At 41.8% G+C, this 24,095-nt stretch overlaps 1 protein-coding gene across 3 annotated transcripts in view; it reads right to left on the reverse strand.

The window, feature by feature from the left end:
• LOC146072490 (protocadherin-15-like) overlaps positions 1-8,546 on the reverse strand; it is a 49,072-nt gene extending 40,526 nt beyond the window's left edge. For 2 of the 3 annotated variants that reach the window (XM_083179715.1, XM_083179717.1), the window contains exons 1-2: positions 8,307-8,546; positions 1,182-1,283 (exon numbers count right to left, since the gene is read on the reverse strand). In XM_083179715.1, coding sequence (XP_083035841.1) covers positions 1,182-1,242 — 61 coding nt within the window. In that variant the 5' untranslated portion in view covers positions 1,243-1,283; positions 8,307-8,546. The remainder of the gene's footprint in view (positions 1-1,181; positions 1,284-8,306) is intronic. The other variant, XM_083179716.1, reaches the window with a different exon arrangement.
• Between the last annotated feature and the right edge of the window lie 15,549 nt (positions 8,547-24,095).

Consider the following 24,095-nt stretch of genomic DNA (forward strand, 5'->3'; position numbering starts at 1 on the left):
TACATAAACCTGGATACCTTTATCTGTGGAAATTACATATTACAGTATCTGTTACTATTTTAACATGCAGAAATGCAAAATGCACATGTTTAGGAATTTTCTCATATCGCAATAACCTTGTGTATCCCTGTTTTTCAATTTTAAGATTTCTACTCTGTGTTTCAGGATGCTGAGGATGGACAGACGTGCATGGCTTTTTACCCAGACCAGTGATGGCTAACTTTGACACTCCAGCTGTTTTTGAACTACACATTCCAGCATGCCCTGCATCAGTTTTAGCATGGGCAAATAGCAAAACTGTAGCAGAGCATGATGGGATGTGTAGTTCAACAACAGCTGGAGTGCCAAGGTTAACCATCATCAAGGGCCCAGACAATGCTCTCCTCCCTATTGCCACTGCCTCCCTATTACAATAGCGGTCACTTCATTTCACTGACCACACATGTGGTCACTGGCGTAACTATAAGGCCGCAGCCCCCGCGGTGGCGGGGAGGCGCCGGGGGTCTGCGGGCGCTATTTTTTCTCTGCCAGCTCCCCACTGCTTGTGGGTGCAGCAGGGAGCTGGCAGGAGGGTCCGTGCGGCGCGGAGGTACCTGTATTCAGGGAGAGCCTGGAGGTCCCTGTGCCGCTGAGTATGATGTTGCCGCCGCCGGGCTCCCTGCAGTGAAGTGGAAATAACGCGCTATCTCCGCCGGAGATAGCGCGTTATTTCCACTTCACTGCAGGGACCCCAGCAACATCATACTCAGCGCCGCAGGCGCAGGGACCTTCAGGCTCTCCCTGAATACAGGTACCTCCGCGCCGCACGGACCCCCCTGCCAGCTCCCCAGGGGGGTCTTTTAACGGGGGGCAGCGGCTAAATTGTCCGGGGGGGGGGCGGCGAAATTGTCCCGGCGGGGGGGAGCAACATTTTTCGTTACGCCACTGCATGTGGTGGCCATTCTGTGGTAACATGCTGGGGTTCTGTAATAATTTGTATTGTCTGACGGGGTCCCCGAGCAAAATAGTTTGAGAACCCCTGTGTTAGAGTATGCGATGACCAAAATGAAATTTTGACCAGAATAATGCATAGATTTCTTGTCACTGGCCATAATCTTTGTGAAATATCATCTTGCTATATTTGAATACATTTCTATCCATGGCCTGCTGATCATCACCATACAAACAACATACAATAGTACCTGAGGTCACCTGGAATGTGAGGCTGAGGGTTAGTAGGAGTATCTCAGAAGGAGGACGCATGGCTAAGGTGTTCTTACATCCAGTGCTCCAAAGCTGAGAGCCTGTAGCAATATGGGGGATGACATAAAAGTAAAAGTACGTAAAGACTGCATGAAAAACTGTAATGCTTTCATCATAGTAAGAAGAGAATTCTCTTACTAAATGCTATTTAGAAGGATCTTCTTCTGCCCTGACAATACACATATAAGAATTTCTATGTAGAAACCCATTATCCAGAACGTCACAAAAATAGAAAGGAATAGTAAAAAAACTGCTGCTAAACAGTGAAAGTGTCACCTACACGGTGTCTGGATGAAAGGTCGAAACCGAAATGTCAACGTTAACAAAAGGTGGACATGCACAATGATGACATTGGCAAAAGGTCACCACAAGCAAAAGGCCAACATGACAATGAGTAATCTCTTTTTGTACTTCTTCGTACGTTACTATTAACATGGATGATTGGGAATGGTAAAGTGGCTTGAAGTTTGGAGAGAGAAGTGAGCCACGCAAGGGTATATGGTACACTTGTTGCGGTCCACATGCTCAGGTGTTGACATTGACACCAAAACCCCCCTGAAAAAATCATGGTGATATTTTCATATATCCTCCTTTTCCATATCAACTTTTTGCTTGTGTTAACCTTTCATCAATGTCAACCGAGTGTATGTAGAACGTTTGTCTATGCCGACCTTCTGCATGGCAACCTATTGACTGTATACTTAGACACTTTTAATCCATAACCCACATAAACAGTTACTGTAATCAGCAATGAGTTTTTTCTACCGTCACTGTCAGATGTAGTGCTGCCGGTTGTTCTACGGTTTACACAAAGAATACTTTCTTTAATTATATTTTAATTTACTTAATATTAATCATGGTCCTCAAAATTATGGCAACTCGTGGAAAACCCTATGTTCTCAGCATTCCTGAACATAGATATGGGAACTAGGAGGAGATGCTAGGCTATATTTCTGATTCTATGGCATATATTCAATGCCGTGGGCGAGCGGTGACTGCGAGCAGGACTTTTTGCTCGCAGTCACCGCTCACCCTGTCAGTATTCAACTGACACCCCTCATACGCAAATTCCCCCTCGCTCCATTTTTTGAGCGAGGGGGAATTTGCGAATGTGCCTCCAAAAGCTGCGAGAATCGAGGCTAATTACAGCGAGTTTGCTGCACTAGCCTCGGCTCTCGCAGTTTAGGGCAATCCTCGCCGTTCTGTGACTGCGAGGATTGATTCCCCCGGAACGTTGCATAGTGCAAGCGGCCGGCGCGGGGGTTAAACTGCAAGGATCACTGGTTTTCTGTGATCCTCGCAGTTTAACCCCATCGCCGGCCGCTCGCACCGGCATTGAATACCTGCCTATATGTCAAACTATTTTCTAGCAAACTGGCTAAAGGAAGGACTAGAATCCTCTTAATGAAGTACTTTTACTTGCATAGTTCCATCTTGTAGAGCAAGATTATTGATGGATTCACTTTTGTGTGGAATCTCCTTTCCACCCACTAGTGCAAAGGGAACGATCCAAAAGAGGATACACTGTTCTCCAGTCCAGTAATTTAGAAGTCTAGCAGACATATTTTAAACTACTTTTGAAAGATTGATTTAAGGGACCCATTCTTTTAAAATGTAAAGTAAAATATATCAATGATATCTCCTGTTTACAGTACCTCTTCCTCCAAATACTTTTCTAATTCTTAATTCATCATACTCTGAAAATGGAAAGTTTTTGGAATTTGACTGTAGCAACGTCAGTTCCTGGAGCCAAGGTCCTTCTTATGGGAAAGAGGTACAAGTTGTGAATGTGAAGAGGGATCTATTTGGCCCCTGTAACACCCTAACCTCTTCTCGTGCCACATGTGCAGTGAGCTTCTGGAGTGACCGAGGCAGATATGTTTATAAGTGGGACTACTAATGTGGACATTATGTGTAAATGGCAATACTACTGTGGACATTGTGTATAAGCAACACTACTGTGTGGCATTCAAGTATAATGAGTACTACTATGTAGCGTAACATGAATAAGGCGCACTATTGAATGATGTAATGTGAATAAGCGCGTACTATTGTGTGTCATAACGTGAGTAAGAGGCACTACATGCATTGTAATGTGAACATGATTGTGCTACTGCCTGACATAATTAGAATAAGGGCACTACTGTATGACCTCACTCCTTTATTGTGAGACCACTCTCCCTTTATAATGAATGGTAGATAGGGCACAAATGTATAGTTTGCAGGGGGTGCAGAAAACCCTGGCACTGGCTTGGGCTCTGCCTAATTGAAGAAATGAGGAGTAGGAGGGTCGGTGACAGAGGAGAGTTTTACTACCTCTGCAGGACCACTTTAAACCATGGGCAGAAGGGAATTGGTTTGGTAAAGCCAAAAAACGGTAAATGCATGTTCATGCAGTTGCAGACACATGCAGATTGGGACCCAGATGATATGCCTAAAAAAGCTATATTAATTGGAGGTGGATAGTAGATGATGATAGAAACATGCACCAGCCAAAACATGTACCAGGACAATAATCTGTAGCTGTATGGCCAGCTTAACTGTTATTTGTTCGGTACTCTTTACTTAGAAGGGCGCCCATCTCGGCCATCTCGGGCATTGAATGCACTAAAAAATCAGGTGCGATGCGACAGACGAGATGCCCGAGATTTCCCATAGGGAACAATGTTAAATGTCTCAATTGACCCGATTTTCCTGTTCAATGCCTCAATTGACCCAATTTTTCCATAGGAAACAATGTTAAATGGGCCACAGAGGCCAAATAGGCACCCTGAAGTGAATAATGGCCACCCGAATTGTTAACGCCACCCCACGATCAACGTCAACCCGAAGCGTGGCGAGCGCAGCGAGCCCGCGAGGGGCGGCGGTACGTGTCCTACGACCTTTTCATACCCCCACTATCCACGTCGGCGTGGAGTTGAGAATAGAAAGTGTGGCGAGCGCAGCGAACCACCGAGCCCGAAGCGTGGCGAGCGCAGCGAGCCCCGCGAGGGGACGCGGATACCTTCACAGGTATCCGCGTCCCCTCGTGGGCTTCACAGCTGTCCGCGTGCGCTCGCCACGCTTCGGGCTCGGTGGTTCGCTGCGCTCGCCACACTTTCTATTCTCAACTCCACGCCGACGTGGATAGTGGGGGTATGAAAAGGTCGTAGGACGCGTACCGCCGCCCCTCGCGGGCTCGCTGCGCTCGCCACGCATCGGGTTGATGTTGATGGTGGGGTGGCGTTAACAATTCGGGTGGCCATTATTCACTTCAGGGTGCCTATTTGGCCTCTGTGGCCCATTTAACATTGTTTCCTATGGAAAAATTGGGTCAATTGAGGCATTGAACAGAAAAATTGGGTCAATTGAGACATTTAACATTGTTCCCTATGGGAAATCTCGGGCATCTCGTCGGTTGATCGCACCCGATTTTTTAGTGCATTCAATGCCCGAGATGCCCGAGATTTTTTACTAACGATGCCCACGATCAAAATCGTGGGCGCCCTTCTAAGTAAAGAGTACCATTTGTTCTTGTTCTTTATCTAATGCTAAACATGGAGTCGATTCTTCTGTATTAGAGAAGTATTTTGAAGTTTTATTGATGCCTAATAGCGAATGTGTATTCTGCATACAAAACAAATACAAATATGGGCGTAAGTGGGTGTGTAAAATATACCTGCATGCAACTACGCTGCAGGTGCCATCCAAGCAGGGGCGTTTTAAGAGAGGCGGAGGCCCATGCGCTTGTTTACGCAGCATTATTTCTACTATTGCGGGAATCCAGAGGGTAGTGTTTAACAAATAGGTCCAGTGTGTGCGGTGTGGGCCCTCATGGGACTCAAGGGCATCACCCATTATAAATACGCCAATTCACCCGAGTTATATCTTGCAATAGTTGTCACTTGCATATACGTGCAATTGCTTTTTTTTTTTTTCAGTAAATTTAAATACAGCCTACGTTTTGGGGATCAAATGCATCCAATTCTCATCAGCCCTTATGCTTTTTCTTCGATTTTGCCCCTTTAGATACACATCATTGCATATACTGGTTTATTTGTAGGCTTTAGGATGGGTATATGATGTCAACATTCAGAATAACGACAGTGTAATATTGTCATGGTCAAGGATGCTAAGGGGGGGGTTACTAATTACCTGGGCCCAGGTCTGATGTAGGGGTCTTCACCCCATTATCTGGAAGCAGGAGCTGCAGCAGCTCTTCTCCTCAACCCAGCATATGCTGCTGTGTGCTGGGGTGCAGTGAGACCAGGGAAGTACTTAAAGTACTATTTTTCTGTATTTTATTTTAAGGGTGCATGGCCAACCCTCCTGGGATTAGGCCATACCCCAGAGATATTCCTGGGCCTGGTCAGGATCTCTACTGTCCTGGGCATGGTCTGAATATCTGTATTGACATAATGTCTACATTGTGAATGTAGACCATTATGACAGCAATGAGATTTTAAATGTGAAGCTAACCTTATGCCTAGAACTAATGTTTAGTTCATTAAGTGATGGGAGCATTCAAAGATCGTGCATGTTGTATTTTGGGGCCGGGGAATCTGAATGCTGTCTAATGAAGGGCCCTCAATAGGTGCACAGTATACTACATCTCTGTGATAATCTCAGAAAGGCTGCCCACAGATTGATGCTGTCACTAATGACTCGTTATCCTGGGGATTAGCATCTTTAGTGCTGTAGGCCTGTCACTTCCCTCCTGTGTGTTGACCGAGCTTGACACATAGGAATCCTGCGTGTGTGACAAGATCATCTCTAGGCTGGCTTTGTTCATGTGATCAATGGCAAAACAGGGTTACTGTAGAAGGGAGGTGGACAACACTCTGATGCATGGAAGGTAAACTGGTAGCATGCAAGCCAGTGAGCCATGGTGGGAAATTTTGAGCATTAGAGCAGAAGAACTAAATATTTTGCATTCAGGGTCTTATTAGTTTACGTATTTATTTTCAATTTTGACTCCTACACCTACACTTTTCAATCTTAAGGAGCCCATACACGCTCCGTTTTGCCGGTCCGTTTTGTACTTTTAAAGTACACATCGCATCGGATTGCATGCCTTGTGCATGCACTGCGATCCAATACGATGTTTACCTAGTACAAAACGTATGTGTAGCACATACTTTTTGTACCGTACTATGTGATGCGCGGGAGCGCGCATCGCATAGTACAGAACGGACTGTGTATGGGCTCCTTTACTATTTAATGCTGATTTTAGTTTCTTGTGTAAAAGCCCAGATTGATATAAACAAATAAATGTTCTACTTTACACAGTTATTTTATATCTGTATTACAAATTGCACTGTGAACTGTATGACTGTGATTAAAGTTCATGTATTAGAACATGCCTCCTAATATCACAGAGGATAATACGTTAGTTCATTATAGGGTCATATAAATCATTTTTTTTACAGCAGCTGCATCTTTCAAAGCAATTGTAGTATGACAATATGCTAATTCCTGCAAGAGACACCTCCTGCCAGCACCTCAGATCCAAGGGATGGGTTGATGGATCAGTAGGGATGGTGGCAGCATCGGCCAGCTGACTAAACCTAAGCTTATGGCTGCCTCCTTCTAAGGCCAGTAAGTCTGCAACAGAAGACACTGACACTGACCTCATCACTCCCAGGAAACAGGGCTGACACCCCTTTGGAGATGCAGACAATGCGGCCTGTCCCTAAATGGACACATTGGGGAAACTTACTAAGATGTGTATTCTACTTCACATGGATCTGATTGGTTGCCCATAGCACCATCACATGTGATGTAGAATACACAGCTTAGTACATTTCCCCCATAATGTCAATCATGCTGCTTCTTGGGGGCACTGTAAGTGGTCTCACAGAAGGAGACCTGAAAATGCTCAAACCCCTAAACATGGTGTGGGAACTGGCACAGAGCAGCTGTCTGTGTGCCGAACTGTCTTTATCTACTATTTGTATTGTTATTTATTACCGTTTACAGCTGAAGTATATAAACCATCTCTGAATCAGGCCTAGTATTACTTTTACAGTTTTAGATTTATTCCTTATTAGGCTTTATTTTCCTCACCAGATTTTCTTATAGATGGGTGGGATACACCAAAGAAGAAATGAGGTAAAACCCCCAAATGCATTAAAGCCCCTCCTCTGGGACTCCGTACTGAAGGGTGACACCAGCTATTAGCTGGAGTTAACCCATAGAAGCCTATGGGCTTCTCTCTCTAGTTCTGTGTGAGGAATCCAATATCCCTCTCAGCATGCCCCGCTGCTGCTGGCATCACTGCACATGCACAGTGGGACTCCCGAGTCACAGACCTGCAAATTCAGGCACCACAGAGCATTGCAAGGGGCAGCTTTTATCAGGAGGCCTGCCCTTTGTGTTACTAATTGCATACTGTATATTAGTGCATATACAATTAGTATCAGTGCATTGTCCATGCAACATAATGGTAGCACAAATCTGTGACATTGCATATTATTCAACCAAAACCTATAAACCAGCACCTAACACACCGCACAGCACCAAATTTTGGGCCAAATGTATTAAGCCTTAACAAGTGATAACGTGGAGAGTGATACAGGACCAACCAATCAGCTCCTAACTGCCTTTTCTCAAAAACAGCCTGTAACATGGCCACTTTATCTCTAGTTCAGGATTAATATATTGGACCCATAATCTCAGCAGTCAGTTTTGAAGAAATGTGTGCCCCATTGTACATACAGTATTGGTACATTATAATACAACTAAATACCGTTATTTCAAATGATGCCATGATTTTAAGATGACCCTTTGGCAGTGGTAACTTATTTTAACCTTACTCTTGGCTAGATATTATCCACTTATTGGAAATATTAGATAGTTTTCTGCTATCACAGTATGAGATAGGGTAATGTAATTCTAATGTATTAACAATAATGACTGAAAACCACTTGCTCACACATCTGCCATGACATTTATTGAGGAATAAATACGTGTGCTGTAAGGTAATCAAAACAAAACAAAACAATATAAAATAAAAAACCACAATTGCACGGAAATCTAGCTACAGTAAGACGTGCACTATGCTAAGGAGCATGTTAGATACTTACTGTGGTACTTCTCAATGACCTGGGTGAAGGTGGCAGTCTTTCGGTTTCCCTTGCATGGTTGCTTGGTCACAATGTGGGTTTATCCATAACTATTTAGGAGGGTCAGACAGGCCTTTGGACAGGGCTGTAAAGAGAAAGAAGCAGAAAGAAGATACAGAGCTCAGAGAGCTTAAAGTAATACCAACCTGGGGAGGGGAGAGCATCTGCCAAGGAGGAGGAAGAGGAGGATGGAAGCCTAGGAGGAAGGTGCACAGTGAGCAAGAGGAAAGTAAGGAAAGTGTGATAATCACACTTTGGGATCAGTGTGATCATCAGCACATTGCTGGTAGTCAACATGAAGACAAGAAAGACGTACTACGTACATTGCTGGTAGTGGTCATGCAGTATTAGATGAATAACTATGCACAGTGCTGTGAAAATGGAGACAAGGGGGAGAACTTATGCACATTGCTCGTAGTGGGCAAAAGCAAAATCAAATCAGATTGAATTTAAAAAAAACACTGAATTTAACCGTGTTAGCTGCCTTCGATGCAGATTTGTTCCCTATGCGCGGCTCCGCAGCACCGGAATCAAAAGCAGAAATAGACTTGGCAGGCAAATCTATTTCTGCTTCAATCTGCAAGATTGAAGGCAGTATAATGCGTCTCTATGCAGCATCCCCCTTCCTTTCCCCCGTCCTCCCTCCTGTTCGATTCCGGCAACCCGTCGGGTCCTGGTGGCTTTTGATATCGAGATGGTATCGTCAGCCGCCGGAACGAAGCATGTGTACATGCCTTAACGGTTGAGGTTTTCCAAGTCTCCCAGTCGGTGCACTGTGCATCACCAACTGTCACATTTTAAATTTCCACAGGTGACCTGAGTTAGATATGAATGTTCTTGGTATTGCTGATGCTATCTTTTCTGTACGCATTTGCAATTATATACTAATAAGGACAGAATCTCAATTTAGCATAGGGATGTCCATTGCTGTGTATTAATTTCCATCTGACAGCCATAGGTGTGCGCACATTGAGTGTTAGGGGTGCACAGGCACCGCCTAATGCTGTGCCCACTCAACCTTATGAACATCTCCCTGCCGCTAGCAATACCTTTTATCAAAGACTTTTGCTTTTTAGAACTGTATTCCATTAAAAGAAGCGCCCATCAATTAATTATGTGTGTTTTGCATTGTTAATTGTACTAGACCATTGTCATATCACTACATACCAGTGTCATCCATATAAGTTTTTTACTTTTTTTGCGTGTACTGTTACACAGAGTAAAATAGATGTTTTATATTGTAGTGAGTGCCAATAGATGTGGTAAACACGCCTGATTGGCGGTGGTAGACACACCCAATGGGCGGTGTTAGACATGCCCAATAGGTGGTGCTAGGCACACCCCTTTGACAGTGCACCCCCTAATAAAATTTGCTGTGCACGCCTATGCTGACAGCATATAACTGCTGAAACATCGGTACCATCATCGTAAATCAGGTCACAAATCTGTGCATGCGCAGTGCCGCTCATTGTCATGTGCAGTAAGAAAAAAATCCGCTGTTTTGCATAAAATAACAATAAAATAAATAATAAAAAAATCTGAATTAGGCCATATATTCGTAACAATCATGATACATTTGGTAAAATGTATTTTCTGTATAAGATATGCCTAGTGTATATCTTTGTAAGCCAATAATTTTACAGTGAATGTAATAAACAACAGTAGGTCAAAAAGCAAGACTGCCACCTGCTGACGCCAGAAACATTGGCTTCAGTTTCTGATTTAAAAGATGTTTGCCATACAGTAGAATAGGGGCCATCGAGCACTAGAAGATCAGAAGGATATATAATAGAATATAAAATGATGTTGCTGTAAAAAGGTAATACAGGTTGAGTATCCCTTATCCAAAATGCTCGGGACCAGGAGAATTTTGGATAACGGATTATTCCGTATTTCGGAATATTTTAATATTTCAATGATATATCTTGAGGTATCTTGCATTTATGTTGTACATATACATCAAACACATGAAATAAACACAAATATATTTTATTTGTGCATAAAACATGGTTTCAAAACATGAAACAAAGTTTGTGTACAATCTCAGGCACTGAATTTAAATGCCAAGCCATCACTGTCTTGCACATATATAGTGCCAGTTACATATCATTCCCTCATTAGTGCTGTTACAGATGTCCCCAGTAAGTTTTTAGCAAAAAAAAAAAAATTTTTGTTCACTTTCTGGAATGTATGGTTTTCGGAATAATTCAGATAACGGATATTCGGATACGGGATACTCAACCTGTACTCAAATGCATGTAAAGAATTGGCTTGTAGCAGGGGAGGAGAGGACTCATATGCAGACTCTGGATGGGCCGCCTTCTCTCCATTGGCATTTTGCTGCGGCTCCCAATGCGGGACTCTGGAAATATAAGTAATAAAACATGGGTGCGGTGTGTATGGTGTGGGCCCTCCTGACCTAGGGGCTTACACACACATTACACCACACACATTGCACCCATTATACTGTAGAAACACCACACCACATCTTCTGGGAATCAGGTTCCAGACTGTGCAATGCAAATATACAAATATTAGGTTTTTTTTTTCTACGGGGCGTTGCTGTTATTAATCTATTACATTATAAAACATGCACTAGCATATTTACTATATATATTTATCAAAGGACCCAGACCATGCATTCTCTAATGGTTAGCCAAGGCTCTAAGCATGGGCCCCTAGCACTGCATTCCCCTGGTGGGCCCTTCATGCCCCAGTCCGACACTGCACACCATGTTAAGAAAATTAATGCTTGGATTGCTCTGCTGCAATTTTATCAGAATATGTTAACTTTACCTTTATGTTAGTGCCTTTCACATTGCTCTGTCCTATTGCTATTCTACATGTTACCTTTACCTTTATTAGTGGTGTAACTATTAAATATGCACTCCATGCCGCTAATTTTGGCAGCGCCCCCCCCCCTTACCGCTCGGCATAATGCCGCCACCGGTACCTGCCAAATCAGTCCATCAGTCTGCGGTCTCGGCTCTCCCTGCTCTCCCGGCTCCTGCTAATGAAAAGTGACACTAAGAAAATGGCTGCCCCGTACAGCAGACCGGTTTTAAGGAAGCTAGAGGAGGCCGCCACCTCCTCTAGCTTCCTCAAAAACGGTCTGCAGTATAGGGGCAGCCATTTTCTAAATGTCACTTTTCATTAGCAGGAGTCAGGAGAGCCGGGATTGATGCGCTGATGCAGCAGGTACCGGCGGTGGCATTATGTCGAGTGGTAAGGGGAGGAGGTCGCTGCCAAAATAGAGCTGGGAGAGCAGGTCCCGGGCAGATGGCAGTGGGTAACAATAGCCCCACAGCTCCCCCGGTGCCCTCACTTGCTTAGCGTCTCCCTGCAACCACGGGGGCTGCAGAGCTATAGTTACGCCACTGACCTTTATGTTAGTGCCTTTCACATTGCTCTATCCATTGCTATTCTACATTACCAAGGTAAGGAGGATATATGGATTCACAGAGAGAAAGGTTTTGTGAGAACCCAGCGCTGGATGAGGTGCAGCTGTGTACTATGGAGAGGGTTAACGCCCTAACCCAATTTGAGACATATACAATACAGAGAATTTTCCAAAGTACTAGCGCAGTAGTGAAAATTTTTTTCTTATCACTTGGGATCTTCTATTTTCTGTATCAGATCCTTTCTGGTGTCTAATGGAAACTGACTTACAGTGAAATTCTAGCAGGTGTACCCGTAGCAGTTTCTTTAAGGACACTTCAATTTCTCAAGAGAATATACAGCATGAAACAAACTTACATGAGCTTCCAATCACGCGTGCACATCAAGGTTTCTTTGTCTTAGGATGATGACGGACCCAAATTGCAGGTAAAGTATTTATTTGCACAACAATCCAGGTATTCCAACATGGAAAAAAAGGTTAAAAAATAGTCTCAAGCAGGTGGGTGGATCACTGGTGGCTGTTATCCTCTGTCCTGGGTATGCTGCAGACAATGCCGGACAGGAGAGGAGAAGCTTGTGTACGCCACTGCAGGTCTGTCCTCACGCTGCTTGTAGGATGCGGCCAATCAACGCGTTTCAGATAGTAGTCTATCCTTTTTCAAGATGTGCCGCTTGAGCTGCTGGAAGTGCTTTTAACAGCAGTCTATTACGTCATGTGACCGCAAGCCGGCCAATGGAAATTTTACCTATGTCCGGCTTCAAACATTTAGGGTACACACTAGGCAATTTCTTAAAATTTAAACATTTAGGGTACACACTGGGCAATTTCTTAAAATTTAAAATTGGGTACACACTAGGCAATTTCTTAAAATTGGGTGACAATAAAAAAGTGAGTGACTTTTAAAATCAAATAAAATATCATATAAAATAGTAAAGAAGTGCGTTATACATAGCAGCATATTTGTTTTATATTTAGCAGCATAGTTAAACATATTGCACATAAAATAGATACAATATTGCACACAACCTGATTAAGCCTCCAGCAGATTAACACATAGATACATTAACTCATATATGAAGCCGGACATTTCAGAAGGGGGAAGAAAATGAGAGAAAAACGGTGGATTAGTATGTTTTATAGTTACATTATATCAGCCATTTGTATTCATAGTCTACATTTAGTCCGTTAGGGACCATAGTATTCATAGTGAATATACATTTCATTTCCATTCTGGCTAATCGTTCTTCTACATCATTTTGTCTCCAATTTGCTTTAACAATTTTGATGCCACAAAAAGATTTTAAACCTCTAATATCACAACTGTGCTTCTCCTTGAAATGTAAAGACACGTTATGCAGTTCATGCCCTTTTTTTATGTTACGGGCATGTTCTGCCAAACGGTCCTTGAGGAGCCTACTTGTACGTCCAACGTACTGTTTACCACAGTGACATTCCAATAGGTATACCACATTTTTAGAATTACATGTCACGAAATCATCAATGGTAAAATTTTCATTATTGACGTTAGATTTGTAATCCGTGACTTTGGGTGTAGTCTTACACACCTTGCACATTGGACATATACCGCAGCGGTAGAAACCCTTTGACAATACCCTGGTAGTTCTTTTGGGTACACTCTGGGCACTTCTAACCAGGATATTGCTGAGGTTATCCGCCCTGCGGTATGTAAATTTGGGGTGAGGTCCCACACACTCTTTTAATAGAGGGTCTTTAGTAAGGACGCCCCAATGTTTACTTATGAGTTTTTCCAATTGTGTGTGCTGGGAGGTATATTTGGTGATAAACCTTATTTCCTTGTTTTCTTGTTTATCTTTTTCCTTTACTTTGGGAATAGTGGCATCACGGTTTTTGTTATATGCTTCCTGTATCCAAATTTGATCATATCCCTTTTGGTTAAAGTTGCTCTTCATCTCATCAGCCTGAATTTCATAGTCTTCTATATTCGTACAATTTCTTCTTAACCTGTAGAACTGACTGGATGGGATGCTTTTTATCCAGTTTGCATGATGGTTGCTCTCACTGCTTATGTAAGAGCAACAATCTGTAGGTTTTGAATAATTTTTTTGTACAAACCCTTAAATTATCTACAAAGATTGTGAGGTCAAGAAAATTGACAGAGGAAGGACTGATGGTGTAAGTTAGTTCAATATTTTGATCATTATTGTTTAGATATGAGCAAAAATCTTTGAGGGAGTCCTGACCCCCCCTCCAGACGAACAGGAGGTCATCGATGTACCTGACCCATAGCACCAGGCTGGCACTCCAGGGGTGGTTGGACCAAACTTGTAGGTCCTCCCACCTTGCCATGAATAAATTAGCATAGCTGGGTGCCAGCCTGGTGCCCATCGCCGTCCCTGCCGTCTGGAGGTAGAAGTCTCCCTCATACCAGAAGAAATTGTTATTTAGTATCATGGCAATTCCTTCCAGGATAAATTCTTTTTCTTTTTCATCATAATCAGCCTTAGTGAGATGATGTTTAGTTGCTTCAATACCATGATGGTGCTGGATTATGGTATATAAAGCTCTCACGTCGGCAGTGACTAGGAGGTCACCCTCCTGCCATGCCAATTCCGAGAGCTTCTCTATCACAGTGGCAGTATCTTTAGTATAAGATTTGGTCATTTTTACCAATGGTTGAATTTTATGATCTAAAAAGTGTGACAGGTTGGCGGTAATTGATCCCACCCCTGCCACAATAGGGCGGCCGGGGGGGTTCACTAGGCTTTTATGAACCTTCGGCAATATGTATATTACCGGAACCGAGGCATTTTCTATTTTAATATATTTAGCTTCCTCTTCTGTTATATTGCCTTGAGATAAGTATAAATTGATGAAAACATCCATCTTTTTTTGGATCTGGGCAGTGGGGTCACCTCTAAGTTTTTTATAGGTCTGTTTATCTGCCAGTTGGTTGGCAATTTCCCTATGATAGTCTATTTTATTGAGGATTACGACCCCACCGCCTTTATCTGCAGGCTTTATCACTATGGTCTCATTATTTTTTAGAGTTTTTATTGCCTTTCTTTGGTTCAATGTGAGATTATTTTTCTCTTTGCTTTTAAAGGACATTTTATTGAGATCCTCTTTTACCAGGTTCTCAAACACGTCTACATAGCTGCCTCGTTTATGCCGTGGAAAAAACTTAGATTTACGTTTAAATACATTTATTTCACCTATTTGGGTTGGATTTAATTCTTTATTATTTTCAATAAAAAACCTTTTGAGTGCTAATTTTCTCACAAATTTTTGCAAGTCTGTGAAAACTTCAAACTTATCTGTCCTATTAGAAGGTGAGAATTTTAATCCTTTTTCAAGGAGGTCCTTTTCATCTTTACTGAGGGTGTAGTCACTAAGATTATAAATCTTAGAAATACTTCTGGCTTCTTTTTCGCTAGATTTATCAGTCTCAGATTGGTTAGGGCAGATGCTATCGCATTCTGGCTGATCGGGGTGGGTGTAATTAGGGTTTTGTTTCTTTAATTTATTTCTTTTGGTTTTGGACAAACCCAATTTACATCCTGCTCTTTTTCCCCTTTTATTAGGGTAATGCTTCACGTGTAATGGTTTCTTTGGGGGCGTTTTTCTAAAAAATAATCCCTATTTGTTTCTTTATTTCTCCACTGTCTTCTATTAGTTCTAATTTCAGGAGAATCATACCACTGATCCTCTTCCACCTCATCTGTTTGTTGGTTCAGATGTGTGGATTCTTTATGGTTATGTTCCCTCTCTCTCCATGCAGTATGGGGACCTTCTTTATATTCTCTGACCTTATAATTAGATCTAAATTGGTGATGTCTGGGGGTATTAGGGTGTACTTTTTCTTTGAAAGTTTCCCTTCTACCTTCAAATCTTCTATTATCCCTTTTATTTTGGGGAGTATTGGGTGTATTTTTCTTTATAGTAATTTTCTTTCTGTTTGGGATAATTTGCAGTTTTTCTTTATTCTGTATGGGATCCTGCAGATTTTCTTTGTCATTAAGCTTTTCTCTTTTATCTCTATTATATTTCTTCTGTTTTTTATTCTTTAAATCCTTCTCATTTTTCTCTACTTTGTATGTGATACGTTTTTCTAATTCCTTATATTCTTCAGAATTATTAAACGGCTTTGCTAGACTATATAGGACTTCAATTTCCTGCTTTGTGACTTTAAGTGTTCTTTGTTTTTCTTGAACGATGTGTTCCATTAGGGACATCGAGCAGGTGTCTAAGATTTTCTGCCATTCTATCTTAAAAGCTTCTGATTCTATTAAAAAAGAGGGAATTTTATCAATCTTTAATCCTCTAGGAATTAGTTTTTCTTTTAAATATCTCTCGAGTGTCGCTATCTCCCACCATATTTTCCCTTCCGTTATGAGAAGTTTTTCTATTTTTGACATAATACTGTCCAGGTTTTCATCGCCTGAATCAGCATCATTCTCTTCTCTATCAAAAAGGGTGCGGATACATTCCACTCTAGTTTTGCGGTGTGAGAACATGTTTTTTAAAAGGACACTGGTGGAGATTAGGTGTAATGAAATAGCATAAATGACTGCAATAACATATACCCAAAAATCCTGCTGCTGGATTCAACACAGGGCGTGTAGTGAATTCACAGAGAGAAAGGTTTTGTGAGAACCCAGCGCTGGATGAGGTGCAGCTGTGTACTATGGAGAGGGTTAACGCCCTAACCCAATTTGAGACATATACAATACAGAGAATTTTCCAAAGTACTAGCGCAGTAGTGAAAATTTTTTTCTTATCACTTGGGATCTTCTATTTTCTGTATCAGATCCTTTCTGGTGTCTAATGGAAACTGACTTACAGTGAAATTCTAGCAGGTGTACCCGTAGCAGTTTCTTTAAGGACACTTCAATTTCTCAAGAGAATATACAGCATGAAACAAACTTACATGAGCTTCCAATCACGCGTGCACATCAAGGTTTCTTTGTCTTAGGATGATGACGGACCCAAATTGCAGGTAAAGTATTTATTTGCACAACAATCCAGGTATTCCAACATGGAAAAAAAGGTTAAAAAATAGTCTCAAGCAGGTGGGTGGATCACTGGTGGCTGTTATCCTCTGTCCTGGGTATGCTGCAGACAATGCCGGACAGGAGAGGAGAAGCTTGTGTACGCCACTGCAGGTCTGTCCTCACGCTGCTTGTAGGATGCGGCCAATCAACGCGTTTCAGATAGTAGTCTATCCTTTTTCAAGATGTGCCGCTTGAGCTGCTGGAAGTGCTTTTAACAGCAGTCTATTACGTCATGTGACCGCAAGCCGGCCAATGGAAATTTTACCTATGTCCGGCTTCAAACATTTAGGGTACACACTAGGCAATTTCTTAAAATTTAAACATTTAGGGTACACACTGGGCAATTTCTTAAAATTTAAAATTGGGTACACACTAGGCAATTTCTTAAAATTGGGTGACAATAAAAAAGTGAGTGACTTTTAAAATCAAATAAAATATCATATAAAATAGTAAAGAAGTGCGTTATACATAGCAGCATATTTGTTTTATATTTAGCAGCATAGTTAAACATATTGCACATAAAATAGATACAATATTGCACACAACCTTCACAAAAAAAGGTTAGAGTATTCTCCCAAGTGCGCACTAGCAGCTGAGGTATGGAAACCCCTGGGGTGTATCTCAGACACCCAAGCAAGACAAGTGAATACAACAAAGGTTGGGGTAACCCTCCACCAGCGCTCAATATATATAAGATGTTACTTCCCTTTTTATACGTGTGCTTGCTCCTTTCAAAGGCTGGTATCACTGTTTAGCTCTTTCCACTCATCAAGGTTTACATGTAATAAGAGCATATAAATTTCATAGTGTATACCATTTAATTATTGCACACAGAAAAAGATATAATCACATACAGAAAAAATTGACAATCGATCACAAAGAAAACACACTATTCACAATATAATGATAAAAAACACACACAATGAAATCCAATCCATAAAGTGGCGAGTGCAATGGAAATAAAGTGCTGCAGTGTAGTTACCAGATGGTATGTGAACTGTTATTGCAGTTCAAAGTGCGCATGCATAGGAAAGTCCAAGCGGCCCGGGTACAACCTGGATCTCAGATGCTGCTGCTGGCTCCACACCTCCGCATCAGGATGTCCACTGTTCTCGCCTGCCGACGCGTTTCGGACCCTATCTGGGTCCTTTTTCAAGGCTGGGTGTGTGTGTATCAGAAGCAAGTCCGTTTAAATACTGTCCATAGAGATTATACACCTGTGGGTGTGACGCGATGTTCCGGCGTCCCACTTCCGGGTGTCGCGCATCATCTGACTCCTTGCTGCGGCACGTATAGCACGGTCTCCGGATCTCTCACTTCCGGATCTCGCGCACCACGTGAGCCGTTGCGTCCCTGTTGCCTGGTGATCTAGGCATCCATCATTATGCTCCGGTCATGTGACCACACTCCGGCACACATGATCGGAGTTCATTGCCTTCTGAATGGAGTCCATATTTGATTTCCGCCCTTACATACTATGGGCATAACGGAGTGAATACCTTAGAAATAAAAAGGTGCAGAAATGAATACCTTAAAAGCTCAATTTGTTAAAACCAATCATAAAAACCATTTTAACTCAAAATCTGAGTTAATGCCACTAGGTTTGAGAGTGTTGTATTTATAAATCATCTGCATTTCAAGTTTGGCAAGTTGCACATCTATGTCCCTCCTGCGGCAGTGTCCTTCCACATATTTTAACCCTAAAAATATTTTTATGTGGCTGGGGGAACTGCCATGATGTTCTTTGAAATGTTGGGAGAGTGAGTGTGTCTCAACTCCCTTTTTTATATTTCTAATATGCTCACTCAAGCGTATTTTTAGAGGCCGAGATGTTCTCCCAATATAAAATAAGTTGCAGGTACAACCAACAAGATAGATGACGTTCTTAATATTACAGGTTATAAATTCGCGTATTTGGTGATCAATGCCGTTAATGGAAATTTTCTCCACTTTTCTTTCTCCTTTTACATTGATGCAGGCACAACAGGTCCCACATCTGTGGAACCCTTTTGTCCTGATTTCTCGTCTCACTATATTGGCACCATGCATACTTGAAGTGAGTTGGCTACCTAAATTGGCAGCCCTTCTATAAATAAAAGATGGTTTTTCAGGAAGATCTTGGCCTATAATGGGGTCCTTCCTGAGTAAATCCCAATGTTTCCTAAAGGAGCTCTCCACTTTCTTATGGTGACAATTGTAATCAGAGATGAAAGCAAATTGCGTTCTCTCTGATTGGATGGGTTGTATCTTATCTTGTAGAAGGGCAGTTCGTGGTACCAAATTCACTTTCTCCATATCTTTTTGGATTGTGTTTAAATTATATCCACTGTCCGTGAATTTGGTCATCATATTTGCAGTTTGTAGTTTGTAAATCTCCTCATCTGTACAATTTCTCTTAATACGCTTAAATTGCCCCTGTGGGATGCAATCTAACCCATTCTTGTGGTGACAACTATTGACATGGATATAGCTTTGGGAATCGGTGGGCTTTGTATATGTTTTTGTTTTTAGGTGACCTTCTTCTACATAAATAGTTATATCCAAAAAATTGACTGTCACATCACTCACATCAAATGAAAATTCAATATTAAAATCATTGGCATTAAGATATACACAAAAATCATCTAAAAGTTGCCTTCCCCCTTTCCATAAAAACAGGACATCATCTATGTATCGGGTCCATGACACCAGGTTCGCCCCAAAAGGATTGTTAGTCCATATCTTGTCATGCTCCCAGTATCCCATAAATAAATTGGCATAACTCGGGGCGAACCTGGTGCCCATAGCGGTCATATCTTTTTCTGTGTGCAATAATTAAATGGTATACACTATGAAATTTATATGCTCTTATTACATGTAAACCTTGATGAGTGGAAAGAGCTAAACAGTGATACCAGCCTTTGAAAGGAGCAAGCACACGTATAAAAAGGGAAGTAACATCTTATATATATTGAGCGCTGGTGGAGGATTGCACACAACCTGATTAAGCCTCCAGCAGATTAACACAAGTTTGAAGTTTTCACAGACTTGCAAAAATTTGTGAGAAAATTAGCACTCAAAAGGTTTTTTATTGAAAATAATAAAGAATTAAATCCAACCCAAATAGGTGAAATAAATGTATTTAAACGTAAATCTAAGTTTTTTCCACGGCATAAACGAGGCAGCTATGTAGACGTGTTTGAGAACCTGGTAAAAGAGGATCTCAATAAAATGTCCTTTAAAAGCAAAGAGAAAAATAATCTCACATTGAACCAAAGAAAGGCAATAAAAACTCTAAAAAATAATGAGACCATAGTGATAAAGCCTGCAGATAAAGGCGGTGGGGTCGTAATCCTCAATAAAATAGACTATCATAGGGAAATTGCCAACCAACTGGCAGATAAACAGACCTATAAAAAACTTAGAGGTGACCCCACTGCCCAGATCCAAAAAAAGATGGATGTTTTCATCAATTTATACTTATCTCAAGGCAATATAACAGAAGAGGAAGCTAAATATATTAAAATAGAAAATGCCTCGGTTCCGGTAATATACATATTGCCGAAGGTTCATAAAAGCCTAGTGAACCCCCCCGGCCGCCCTATTGTGGCAGGGGTGGGATCAATTACCGCCAACCTGTCACACTTTTTAGATCATAAAATTCAACCATTGGTAAAAATGACCAAATCTTATACTAAAGATACTGCCACTGTGATAGAGAAGCTCTCGGAATTGGCATGGCAGGAGGGTGACCTCCTAGTCACTGCCGACGTGAGAGCTTTATATACCATAATCCAGCACCATCATGGTATTGAAGCAACTAAACATCATCTCACTAAGGCTGATTATGATGAAAAAGAAAAAGAATTTATCCTGGAAGGAATTGCCATGATACTAAATAACAATTTCTTCTGGTATGAGGGAGACTTCTACCTCCAGACGGCAGGGACGGCGATGGGCACCAGGCTGGCACCCAGCTATGCTAATTTATTCATGGCAAGGTGGGAGGACCTACAAGTTTGGTCCAACCACCCCTGGAGTGCCAGCCTGGTGCTATGGGTCAGGTACATCGATGACCTCCTGTTCGTCTGGAGGGGGGGTCAGGACTCCCTCAAAGATTTTTGCTCATATCTAAACAATAATGATCAAAATATTGAACTAACTTACACCATCAGTCCTTCCTCTGTCAATTTTCTTGACCTCACAATCTTTGTAGATAATTTAAGGGTTTGTACAAAAAATTATTCAAAACCTACAGATTGTTGCTCTTACATAAGCAGTGAGAGCAACCATCATGCAAACTGGATAAAAAGCATCCCATCCAGTCAGTTCTACAGGTTAAGAAGAAATTGTACGAATATAGAAGACTATGAAATTCAGGCTGATGAGATGAAGAGCAACTTTAACCAAAAGGGATATGATCAAATTTGGATACAGGAAGCATATAACAAAAACCGTGATGCCACTATTCCCAAAGTAAAGGAAAAAGATAAACAAGAAAACAAGGAAATAAGGTTTATCACCAAATATACCTCCCAGCACACACAATTGGAAAAACTCATAAGTAAACATTGGGGCGTCCTTACTAAAGACCCTCTATTAAAAGAGTGTGTGGGACCTCACCCCAAATTTACATACCGCAGGGCGGATAACCTCAGCAATATCCTGGTTAGAAGTGCCCAGAGTGTACCCAAAAGAACTACCAGGGTATTGTCAAAGGGTTTCTACCGCTGCGGTATATGTCCAATGTGCAAGGTGTGTAAGACTACACCCAAAGTCACGGATTACAAATCTAACGTCAATAATGAAAATTTTACCATTGATGATTTCGTGACATGTAATTCTAAAAATGTGGTATACCTATTGGAATGTCACTGTGGTAAACAGTACGTTGGACGTACAAGTAGGCTCCTCAAGGACCGTTTGGCAGAACATGCCCGTAACATAAAAAAAGGGCATGAACTGCATAACGTGTCTTTACATTTCAAGGAGAAGCACAGTTGTGATATTAGAGGTTTAAAATCTTTTTGTGGCATCAAAATTGTTAAAGCAAATTGGAGACAAAATGATGTAGAAGAACGATTAGCCAGAATGGAAATGAAATGTATATTCACTATGAATACTATGGTCCCTAACGGACTAAATGTAGACTATGAATACAAATGGCTGATATAATGTAACTATAAAACATACTAATCCAATAATTCCGTGCACAACGTCAAGTCCCTATCAGAAGGACAAACCCTATTGGCCAAGCTGGATCTCCTTCCACCTTCCTCTACAGGGATTGACACGAGATCTTCATCTCCTAAACCACAACGACCATCCCCTCCATCTCCGGAATGGTCAAGGGTGTCCCGCCAAAGGATTGAAAACAGCGAGCCCAACTGAACTTTTTGGTTCCACTCACGACAATCCAAATTCTTGTAAGCTCCTTGTTTGAGCTTATAGCATTGACACTTCTCGGGTGAAGTATATTCTTGTTGTTTTCATAATTCTATTCACTGTTTTACACTTAGGTCCATTATATGTTGATGTACCAATTTCTTGCATGTTATTACAGTTAACATAGATTCCCAACGCTAGGGATTCTCCTAGGTCCTGGCGGTCTTAACTCCGCTTGTATTACATCCACCCCCCCATGTTCCCTTTAGAAATGTTTAGAATATATGTTACGTTGTTCGTATTAGTAGCGTTCCCTAATCGGGATCCTCTTTCTCAGGGTTCTTGCCCACATGGGCGCTCTCTTTTTTTCTTTCAAGTCCTTTTCTCTTCTCTATGCTTTCTTCTTGGTGGCTCCTCTTTTCTTTTTATATTTTCCCTTTCCCCCCACCTGGGACGGCCTCCCCCCTCCTCCTCTCCCCTCCCCAGTGGTAATTTAGATTTCTCCATAACTAGCTGGGTAACACTTCACTATGGCACTTAAATTATTATCCGTAAACGTCAACGGTTTGAATTCCCCCAAAAAACGAACGGTCCTCTTGGGAGCTTGTAAACGTGAGGACGCTGCTATTGTATTCCTGCAGGAAACACACCTCTCTGGCGCTCACTCCCAACTTAAGGGCCGCTCGTTTACCCAAACTTTTTTTGCGTCGGCAGATTGCAAAAAAAGGGGAGTTGCTATTCTAGTTCGCAAAGACGTACCCTTTGTCCCGCTCAAAACAATTTCCGACCCAGATGGGAGATTCATTCTAGTAATTGGAACTATACGATCGTTGACTGTGACCCTGGTCTCTCTGTACGCTCCCAATCAAGATCAATCCCAATTTTTTGACTTCTTCTTTAAACGTCTGAGCAGATTTGCACAGGGCCGAATAATTGTGGGTGGAGACTTTAACACCATTATTGACCCACTCTTAGATAGATCTTCCCCACCCCAACACTCCTCTGTGTCAGCAATCCCCAAGGCTTCACGCACTCTCATTGCAGCTTTAAAACATTATGGCTTATGTGATTCCTGGCGGCTAAAGCACCCACACTCCAAAGATTACACTCATTTTTCAGCCCCACATCAACATTATTCCAGAATTGACATGCTCCATATCTCTTCCTCCCTAATTCCCTGCGTAAAGGAGGCGGGCATGACTCCATTTTCATGGACAGATCATGCAGGGGTATATATACACATAAACCTCTATGAAAACCCCCCTAGGGCTTATCGGTGGCGCCTAGATGATTCTCTGTTGATACACCCCTCCTCTATATCGGAGGTTAAATCAGCTATCACTACCTATTTCAAGGAGAATACCTCTCCAACCCTCTCCCCGAGCACAATATGGGAAGCCCATAAAGCGACAGTTAGAGGTATGATAATCTCTAAAGTTTCCTCCATTCGGAAGAAATGGGCAGCACAGGTAAATTCTTTAGAATCTCAAATTGTTTCCTTATTAGATCAGCATAAACTCACGCCTACCTCTGCCTTATTAACACAAATAGACGCTCTCAGAGGTCAACTGAACGCACTCTTGTCTCACCGTGCTGCTAACACTCTTAAAAAATTACAACAACGCTTTTATGATAAAGCAGATAAGATTGATTCACTCCTAGCCAATAAGCTTCGACGTCAACAGGCAATGAGGTCTATAGATAAAATATACTCCTCAAAATTGGGTTCATTTACTTACAATCCCCAAGAAATAGCGGAGGAATTCCGTGAATTCTATAGTTCCCTCTATAACTTAACTGGGGCATCAAACACACCTGAACTTGAAAATGTCGCTTTAACCTCCTACTTGGCCAACACTTCTTTGCCCACACTTTCAGAATCACATCTAACTGCACTAAATGCGAAGATAACGGAGGAAGAGATTGTGGTTGCGATCCGTTCAATGCGATCCT

The sequence above is a fragment of the Crinia signifera genome, chromosome 4 (genome assembly GCF_055691185.1).
Source record: "Crinia signifera chromosome 4, ASM5569118v1, whole genome shotgun sequence".
NCBI lineage: Eukaryota > Metazoa > Chordata > Amphibia > Anura > Myobatrachidae > Crinia > Crinia signifera.